The 10370-nt window shown below is 45.6% G+C and overlaps 1 protein-coding gene across 1 annotated transcript in view; it reads left to right on the forward strand.

The window, feature by feature from the left end:
* Window positions 1–350: 350 nt before the first annotated feature.
* Window positions 351–10370, forward strand: part of LOC121916644 (cAMP-specific 3',5'-cyclic phosphodiesterase 4C-like) — an 83630-nt gene continuing 73610 nt past the window's right edge. The window contains exons 1-2 of the mRNA XM_042441948.1: window positions 351–437; window positions 7354–7574. Coding sequence (XP_042297882.1) covers window positions 396–437; window positions 7354–7574 — 263 coding nt within the window. The 5' untranslated portion in view covers window positions 351–395. The remainder of the gene's footprint in view (window positions 438–7353; window positions 7575–10370) is intronic.

Below are 10370 nucleotides of genomic sequence, written 5' to 3' on the forward strand. Positions count from 1 at the left end.
GGAGTAGAACTCCGAGAGACCAGGGTTCGAATCTTCACTGTCTCAGCCTCAGAAGAAGATACACACTTTCTGAAGACATCTTGCCAAAAACACCATCTGAGAAGCACTTTATAAGTTGGAAACAACCTGAAGGCACACAACAATACAGTATGTCTACACCAGAAAATTCCCAGCAGAGAAAGCAGCGTGACTTCCAGCTCATTGGAGACGGGGGGGGGGGAGGGGAACTATACATTTTCTCCTCTTTCTTGAGTCACCACCAAGTGTGGGTCTGGGTGCCAGGTGTGTTGTGATGCTTGGAAGACCTTCACACCTGCCTGAACCATCTCTCCATTGTTCTCTCCCCATTGCAGGAAAGCAGCAGTTAGCTGTTCACGTACCGACATTCCACCGCGATGCGACGCAGCCGGACAACCATGTCCTTCCTGAGCATGGAGGTGAGCAAAGGCTGTGTGTGTTGTGTGTGTGTGTGTATTGCAAAGAGGAAAAGGGCTGCCATGCTGTTGGGACAGATTCCTAGTTTGCAGGGACATGAGGATCTTCTGGTGCAACACAACAGCAGAGCGCATGAGCCATGTGATGCGCTAATGTCCGTAGTTCTCAGTGGAACAAATATTTGAAAATATACCAAAAAAAATGATTGAAAAACATGGTTTTTTTTTGCACATCAAGAAACTCTCTTGAGAAAAATCCTGGAGAGAGAGTAATCTTCGCAGTTTGGGACTTATTCTGTGCAAAATTTGCAGGTGGTTGTTTTGTACGGGAAACAGCTTTTTCTCCATAGAAAATAATATTTTGACACGGAGATATAATTTTCTGTGTAGAAAAAAATAATTGGGACATTCTGTGCCAAATTTGTGCTCGGTTGATTTCCATTTGAAACAGCTTTTTCTGTGCAGAAAACATTTCCTCACAGAAATATATTTGGCACAGAAGCATCTGTTTCCTGCAGAGGAGATCCTTTTTCCCCCCTGTGCAAAACTACCGCACTCACACCAACGGTGCACAGAATAAGAATCATAGAATCGTAAAGTTGGATGAGACTGCAAGGGCCATCCAGTCCAACCCCCTGCCATGCAGGAAATCTAAATCAAAGCATCCCCGACAGATGGCCATCTAGCCTCTGCTTAAAGACCTCCAAAGAAGGAGACTCCACCACAATCTCCGAGGAAGGAGTGTGTTCCTCTGTCGAACAGCCCTTACTCTCAGGAAGTTCCTCCGAATGTTGAGCTGTGATCTCTTTTCCTGGAGCTTGCATCCATTGCTCGATTGCCGCCTCTTCTCTGGAGCAGCAGAAAACAAGCTTGCTCCCTCCTCAATATGACATCCCTTCAAGTATTTAAACAGGGCTTTCATAGCTCCTCCTAACCTTATTCTTTCCTCTCTACTGAGGTAAGTGTAAATGACTTTTGCCCTGTGAATTCAGTTTGCACCATTCAGGACAAAGGAGGAAAGTTGGAGGAGGAGGGAGAAACCGGGACATTTGAAAAGTAGCTGTGAAAGTGGGATGGCAGAGGATTAATCTAGACTGTCGCTGCCGAATCAAGAGCATTGGAGGGTATGAGGCCTTGGAGGTGCAACAAGGCCCATCAGCCTCATTCTCCCCATTGCCTCTCAAGAAGACAGGCACGACTGTTTACTCCTTCTGCCCTGGATCATTGCAGACAAGCCTCAGCCTGCTCTCTGTTTGCAGCCCCCTGTTTCTTGGTGACGGATCATGCTCCGCCGGCTCCCCGTCCATCAGCAGTGATGGAAACACAACAAGGGCCGGGGAGCGGAAAATAACTTAAGTCGTGCAGAATCCCCCTCTGGTTATTTTTCTTATGCATTTGCTATTACGATAATGGTGATTACTTTTGTACTTTGAAACCTGAGTTCTCTGGGCAGTGCAACATTTATTTAAAAAATGCAAAGCAAATGCAATAAAAACCTGACTTTCAACAGCAAAGCCTATAACCAAGATGCAAACAGATTCAGAGAAGTAAAGGTTACAGGAGGGTTGGGGGAACCTCAGGCCCTTTGGAGGTCCCAATCCAGACACCCCTCCATTTATTTTTATTCATTTTATTCTATTTCCTTTATTTAAATGCCACCTTCCTCCCGGATTGGGACCCAAGTCAGCTTCCATAACATCTTAAAAATGTTGACAAAAAATTATAGGCAAATGTAAAAGACATCACATGAAAACACCATCAAACTGATTTTAAAAATGTGCAAAAGTTAGAAACAGATAAAACATACATCTGCATTAAAAAGATTTTTAGTTATGTAAAGAAACCATTGCTTTTTGCTGTCCACTTGTACATGAGTTTTCTTCCTGCATTTTAAAAGCTTGAAATGGGATTTTGTCATGCAAGGTTTTATTCCTTGCTTTAAGCTAAAATATGTACTTCCCACACTTTGCCTGCCCTCATTTCTCAGATGTAACCCTGGCATCCCAAACTTGGCTGAAATTGAATTTGGCCCCCATGAGGCTGAAAGAGCTGCATTGCAACATATAAAACCAAATTAAAACCAATAGCAAGATAATAAAGCAAAGGTATTGTTGTTGTTGCATGCCTTCAGGCTGTTTGCAACCTATGGCAATCCTATTTTCTAGCAAAATTTGTTCAGAGAGGGTTTTGCCATTGCCTCCCTCTGATGCCCAGAGAGTGTGCCTTGCCCAAGATCAGACAATTCCACCGTTAAACGTTTCTTCTATTACTTAGTACAATAACACTCCAAATCCACAAAACAGTGATACCTTTATTGGGACCACCAGAATGCCAGCCAACCCAGTATGCCCAAGAAAGTGTTTCCATGCCAAGCTTAACATGTCCAGGAGAATGAAATAGCTTTTGCCTGCTGCTCAAAACATGAAGGAGGCATCCCATAGATTGTCCATTGTTGCCACTCATTTTGCTTCATTCTGCATCAGGCAACATGGGCACCAAATGGCACAAAACTCAGGAAAGGTATTTGCTGGGAAGGAATGCCAGTTTCTAACCTGCTAGGATGAGATTTCTCTTTCTCCCCACCGACCCACATCTGTTTGGAGAAATCCAAAGGTTTTGGCTCTGTCTTGGACCACTCCTATGACAACCGTGGCACCCATTTTGTTGACTTTCGGTGCCAGCACCTGGCATTAATATATCTCTAATGGCATGTGGCGATGGTGGTTGAGGACATGACCCATCCAGTTGGGGATGTGCCCACCATAAAGATCTGCTCTTGTTAGCATTGTGGCAAGATGGCAGTGGGATCAGGGTCATGTGTCCCCTCTCTTGCTTTGTTCTTGGCATGAGCTGGCTGGAACCAAATCCGGTTTGCCATGGCATCAATATGCACAAGCAAGGAATGCACCAAGAAATAACTTTGCATCTCCTTGACGTGTTCCTTTCTGCTGGGACCATGGCAAACCAGATTTAGGTGGTTGTTACACAGGGCCTGCTGTGTCTGCCATGCCAAGACAGCAAGAGTGAGTGCTCTGTGACGGGTGCCCTGGGGTGCCAATTAGCACCGTGGCAGGGTTAATTGCCACATGCACAGCGGGCATCAATCACACACACACCCATATTTCCAAATGTCAGGCAGACCTTGCCTACGGATGATCCAGAATTTGGGGAGAGTTGGAGTAGATAGGAAAACCTCCCAAGTTTCTCCTCATGTTTTGCCATTTGTGAGGCTGTGGTGGTAGTGGTAGTATTAGTAGTGGTAGTAAATTATTTATTTCTTACCCGCCTCTCCCCATGCATCAAGGCAGGGAACAACAACAATTAACAGACACACTGTTCCTGTCAATACCCAGGAATACACCATTTTCTGGTTTTCCTTCTGGATTCTGATAGGTGCTCTTCAGCTTTTGTCTCTTCTGCCCCTGCCAATAAGTAGAACCTTCTCATCCAGCAGCAGTCTACCTTGCAAAGAGCTTTGCAAAGTTTCCAGGGCTGCAGCTCTCAGAATGCCCCAGTAGAATTTGGGAATTCTTGTCCTTTTCCAAACTTTGACCCTAACGGGGCATCTCTACCACCCAAATCTTGGCATCGTTGTCCCTGGAGCAGTGGGGTGTGTGGGCACAGGTGTTCTTTCCACTTCACCGCCCCTTTCCTCCGCAGTATCCCATCGTCCTCATTATGCTCTCCCACGTGGGGCTTGCCATCCATTAAGGTGTCAGGTGGTGCCCCTGACGGCAACAGAATGATTTATGGGCTGCTCCTCGAGGGCCATTTGCTGCGCAAACAAAGGCTAATGAGCCCATAATTTTACACAGTTCCCTGGAAACCCAGGTGCAAGTCCAGCTTTCCTTTCCCCCATTGATGAAGTATCAGCATCTGACTTCTCACCCCCTTCCTGCCCCCCATAAAGCAGCCCCACTAGGCCTTATGCCCCCTTCTCTATCTGGGATGCATCTTGGGCTTTGCAGGGCCTTAACCAGACATCTGGGGTGGCCCCCTGGGATGAAGCAAAGTTGCAATGCAGCAATCCTGAGAGGCCCTATTCAGCCAGGCTGGAGGCAGCCCCACTATTGCATGCACTGTTTGCATATACTGTTGCATGCACTCTTCAATACACCCCAAATTCACAAAACAGGGATACCTTTATGGGGCCAACTACAATGCACAAAACAACACAATGCAATGTGAAGTCGAAGGCTTTCATGGCCAGGATCCATAGTTTTTTGTGGCCATGTTCTAGGAGAGTTTATTCCTGACCTTTCGCCAGCATCTGTGGCAGGCATCTTCAGAGAAAGATCTCAGATCTCACAGATGCTGGCGAAACATCAGGAATAAACTCTTCTTGAATATGGCCACATAGCCCAAAAGACTCACAAAAAACTAACAACAACAGTCAACGGTTTTATTTATTGCAAATGTTTATTCAGCCCTTTTCTGTCCATGTGCCACAATCCCGCCCCACAAATGATGCTCAAAATGAAACTTAAAAAACACATAGTTAAAAAAAAGTGCAGATGCAAATGTTTAAAACTAGACACGATGCTTTACAGCCAGTTCACAAAGGACTTTAAAAATCCACATTTTAAAGACTGAAAAGTTGCATGGATGGAACATATATTGATTCGGATCCCAAGGTGCAAGAGGAGTGGAGCGGGTGAGATCTCCTTCCATTTGAAAGAGGGGTTTCTTTGGAGTGTGTGTGAAAATCTGCAGACCAGGGTTCAAATCTCCTCTCAGCCATGGAAATTACTGGGTGAGCTTGGGCAAAAAGTCGCACTCTCTCAGCCTCAGAGGATGGCAATGGCAAACCTCCTCTGAAGAAATCCGCCAAGAAAACCTCATGATAGGGTTACTTTAGGATTGCCGTAAGTCAGAAACTACTTGAAGGTACTCAACGAGGTGAAAATCACACACACACACACACACACACACACACAGTGCAAGCATTCCAGACCTGCAACTCCTTCCATCAGGGAAAGAGAATGCAATTGATTTGCAATTCAGGTGAAACCGACTCTCCTGTGAACTGTGTCCTTTTGGAAAGGGAACAAGCCAAACTTTGCAAAAACGCTTTGTAATTCCGCGTTTGGACAACCTGTCCCTTTGGATTATGTAACTTTTTGAAAGCCCCATGTCTGGTGTGATGATGGATGGGCTGCAAAATGGGTCTTTTCCTGCCTTGCAGTTCATGGATGCGGCCAATAGATGGCGCAAGAGCAGCACATCTTTTCCCACCAGTCCATTCCAGCCCAACTGGCCAGATTATACTGGTTGAACTGGTGCAATTGATCCAGGGTCATGTGGGAAATTTTTTGGGGAAGCTTTGGACACACACAGGACAATGGAAGGGTGCTGACTCCTCATTCTTTCTCCCCCAAACCCTTATGTGGTGAAATCCTGCAAGGCTGGAGAAAGCACTGCAATTTCCATCAGTCCTGGGCCAGCAGAGCCAAAGGGGGAGGGATGATGGGAGATGCAGCCTAGAAGGACATATAATACACTCACTCCACTGAGCATCCTTTGCAAACCCAAGTGGTTAGAAGCCATCCTGCCCCATGTTTTCAGTGCAAAATGCTTTGATTCAGAGTTTGCAAAGAGTTTGGAGAAATCACAGTGGTCTTGCTGGTTGGTGGATGCTGGGAGTTGGTCCATAAAAGTAGCTTTTTGCAGGGCTAGTTCTTCCATACAGGGATTTTTTGGTTCAAGCTGGGATTTCTAGTTGCTGGTGTTTGGTTAGGCCGCCCTTGCCACATCAGTCTTAGTGATGCTCAACACTTCTCTCTTTTTCTGGGCTGCACAGATCCAGCTGTTGGATTGCACAAGACTCGAATCCATTCTTAGTCCCAATTTGGGGTGTATCCACACTGTGCTATTATACCACTTTGATACCACTTTAACAACCATGGCTGCATTGCTATGCAATCCCGGGATTTGGAGTTTCATGAAGTACTTAGAATTCTCTGTTCTAATGCTATATTCCAGTGGTTCCCAAATTTTGGTCCTCCAGATGCTTTTGACTTCAGCTCCCAGAATTCCTGACTGCTGGCTAAGCAGCAGCATGTGGAAGACCAAAGTTTGGGAATCCATTCCTTGAATTATAGCTATGATTCCCAAACATTGGTTCTCCAGGTGTTTTGGACTTGAACTCCCAGCAGCCCCACGAACTTAGCCAACAGTCAGGGATTCTGGTAGCTGAACTTGAAAACTTCTGAAAGTTTGGGACTTGCTGCATAGTCCATTCCTTGAATTAGTGGGTCCCACACTTTGGTTCTCCAGGTGTTTTGGACTCTCAGCAGCTTCAGACATCTTGGCCACTGGTCTGGGAGCCAAAGTGCTAAACACTTGGAAGACCAGAGTTTGGGATCACTGGACTAGACAATTCTAAGTTCTCCCCAAACTATAATTCCCAGGATTTTATAGGACAGCGTTGTGGCCATTAAAGGCATATCAGGTTGCTGTAATTGTGAGCTGAGATACACTAGCATCCAAAAGTAATGTTTCCAAGCTTTAGATGGGTGAAACTAACCCTACTATCCTAGAGCAGTTATTCCGAAACTTTGGTCCTCCAGGTATTTTGCGCTTTGACTCCCAGAAGCCCCATGAAGCCAACAGTCAAGAATTCTGGGAGCCAAAGTCAGAAACACCTGGAGGACCCAAGTTTAGGAATCAGTCTATTGCAAGTACTGCCTGTGGATTCATTGGACTCAGTGTTTCCCAAACTTTGGTCCTCCAGTTGTTTTTGACTTCAGCTACCAGAATTCCTGACCAATGTACCTAGGGTTTTTAATTCTCAGATAGGCTGCCCCTGGTTATGGATGTTCTATTGTAGTTTCCAAAGAATGCCAGGCAGAGCATCAATAACATCACAGCTGCCTTCATCCTGAATCTCCTTCTCATGCCCCTCTTTCTCTTTCCCCAGAGATCCCGGGAGCAGCTGGATTTGGGGTCTTGTTTTGGGGGTCCCCCTGGCAGTGCCATCAAGCGGCGTTTTTCGGGCACTCCACTGCTGCCACCCCTCATCTCTCGCCAGGCGGGTCCTGTGGATCTCGCCCGCCTGCCAGGGCTGGATGGAGGAGGCCGGGTTGTTTTCACCATTGAGGAGTCCATACCTGTCGACACTGAAGAGCCCATCGTTCCCAGGTAAGGGAAACAGATTGAACCTTTGAACAAAATGAGGAAGAGACCTGTGTGAATCGGTAGCACAAGGGCTGGTTTGGGCCCTGTTTTGATACTATCCTGCCTCTTCATTTATCGTTGTTGCACATTCTTTATAAAAACATATCCAGGGGTAGCCATGTTTGCCACGGAGCAAAATACAACAATGTCCAAAATCCACAATACAGGGATACCTATACTAGGGCAACCCAAAGGCACAAAATGCACATTGCGAGCTTTCAAAGCTTCATTGGCTATAACACCACCATCTTCAAAATGCAGGCTGGTGACTAGCATTGTCATGGTTTTTCTTTTCTTTTCTCCTGTTTGGCTTTGAACATTTTTGCCTGATGAAGAAGAAGCCAGTGAAGCTTCGAAAGCTTGTATTTTGTGCATTTGGGTTGGTCCAATAAATGTATCTCTGTTTTGTGGATTTTGCATGTTCTTTCATAGAATCGTAGAGTTGGAAGAGACCGCAAGGGCCCTGATCCAGTCCAACCCCCTTCTGCCATGCAGGAACTCTCAGTCAAAGCATCCCTGACAGATGGCCATCCAGCCTCTCTTTAAAGACTCTAAGGAGGGAGACTCCACCAAAATCTCCGAGGAAGGAGTGTGTTTCACTGTTGAACAGCCCTTACTCTCAGGAAGGTCCTCCTAATGTTGAGCTGGAATCTCTTTTCCTGGAGCTTCCATCCATTGCTCTATTGTGTCCTATTCTCTGGAGCAGCAGAAAACAAGCTTGCTCCCTCCTCAATATGGCATCCCTTCAAGTATTTAAACAGGGCTCTCATATCCCCTCTTAACCTTCTCTTCTCCAGGCTGAACATCCCCAGCTCCCTGAGTCTCTCCTTGCCCTCCTTTGGACACATGGCTCCAGTTTCTCAACATCCTTTTTGAATTGTGGTGCCCAGAACTGGACAATGTCTCACTCTCTCTGTTTCCCCAAATACCTTTTTGTCTTCCTTCTTGCACACGTTTGCACATGATGTGCAAATGCTAGAGGTGGTGCACATGATGGGGTGAGAGGGAGAATTAATGTGTTGCTCTCTCTGTCCCCCCAAATACCAATCTGTTGTCCTTCTTGCACACTTTTGCACATGATGTGCAAAAACCAAAAGCAGTAGGCATGGCAGGGTGGGGGAGATAATTAATATCTCTCTCTCTTTGCTTTCCCAAAATGCCTGTCTGTCTTCCTTCTTGCATACTTTTGTACTTGATGTGCACAAGCCAGAGGTGATGCACATGGTGGGGAGGGGGAGAGTATTAATATGTTTCTCTCTTTGCTTCCCAAAATACCCATCTGTCTTCTTTCTAGCACACTTTTTTTACATGATGCACAAAAGCCCCTCTGCTTCCTCAAATACCCATCTGTCTTTACTACTTGCACACTTTTGCACATGATGTGCACAAGCCAGAGGTGATAAAAACGGTAGGAAGGAGGATAGAATTAATGTGTCACTCTCTCTGGTTTTTCCCATTCTTTGGTGCAATTCTGATGTTCATCCTCTCCTGAACAGCGAGACAAATAACCCATTTTTATTGGAATTCTTATTCTTGTGGCTGTTGATGGCGTTTTTCAATTGTCTGGTTTGGAAAGGAAACGACTTAACAGGGGAAATCTGCCCTGTGCAAGGAAAGAGAGAGAAAGGGGGATTTAAATTAATCATTTAAAAATTTAAGTCAGAGTTTCCACTTGTAATGAGTTCACTACAGTAGTTATCCGTAACTACTTATGTCGTTTCCACTTGTAACTAGTTACCCATAACTCGTTACCTTGTGGGTAACAAATGCATTTGAAACTCAGTCACATTTCAAAAGCAATTTTTAAAAAAATTCATTTAAATAATTGATTAATATTTGAAGCACTCTAACCTAATGGAGGAAGGAAAGCAATAATGAGAAATGTGCCCACCTGGCAGAGAGAACTCAAGGCAGAGGATGGCATGGCGGGTGGTAGAACTGGAACAACAGCAGGTCCAGATTCTAGAAAGCCATTTTGCAAAAACCTACATTGAACATTAATTTGTTTTGAAGTCTTTAAAAAAAAACACCACCCAATTTTGCCTGTGGGGATTCAAAATGGGAAAGATGCAGTCAAACCTCCAAATCAGTTTTTGGAACTGCTCAGTTGGAGGGGAGCCGCCAAGCTGCTTCAGAGCCCTGCTGGGTCTCCTTTCCAGTCTTCCTTCCCTGGGATTCATGGGGAGGGGAGTTCTAAAGATCAATGGCTCCGAAGCGGAGCCTCAGTACCTGAAATCTAGCAATCGATGCATCGCTGCCTCACATGTTTTTTCCCAGCAGGGCTATGGAAAAGAGGCCAAATGTCTATTTTCCCTTTTTAAAAAATCTCATGGTGCTGTTTGCTCTCGACGTAAGGCAACCCCAAAATGAGAGACTTCCAAGTCACCCTGTCCTCAACCACCGGCATCAGGCCTAATAGAATCAATCCATCTGCAACACAATCTTCTTCTTTTCCTATTGCTTCCTACCTTGCCAAGCACTAGAATCAGACCCATAGAGTTGGAAGAGACCCCCAAGGGTTATCCAGTCCAGCCGCCTTCTGCCATGCAGGAATGGACAGGTTACTCACCTGTAACGGTATTTCTTCGAGTGGTCATCTGCGAATTCATACAAATGGGTTTTACTGCGCCTGCGCAGTGCTGTTCGGATACTTGTAGAATCACTGGGCAAAGTACACTTTGCAACATATAGAAACTTTTTGGCGGTAACCCCGCCCCCCCCTCCTATAAAGCCCCGGTTCCCGCTCTTTTCCCCAGTTCC

Source organism: Sceloporus undulatus, chromosome 10 (genome assembly GCF_019175285.1).
Source record: "Sceloporus undulatus isolate JIND9_A2432 ecotype Alabama chromosome 10, SceUnd_v1.1, whole genome shotgun sequence".
Taxonomy (NCBI): domain Eukaryota; kingdom Metazoa; phylum Chordata; class Lepidosauria; order Squamata; family Phrynosomatidae; genus Sceloporus; species Sceloporus undulatus.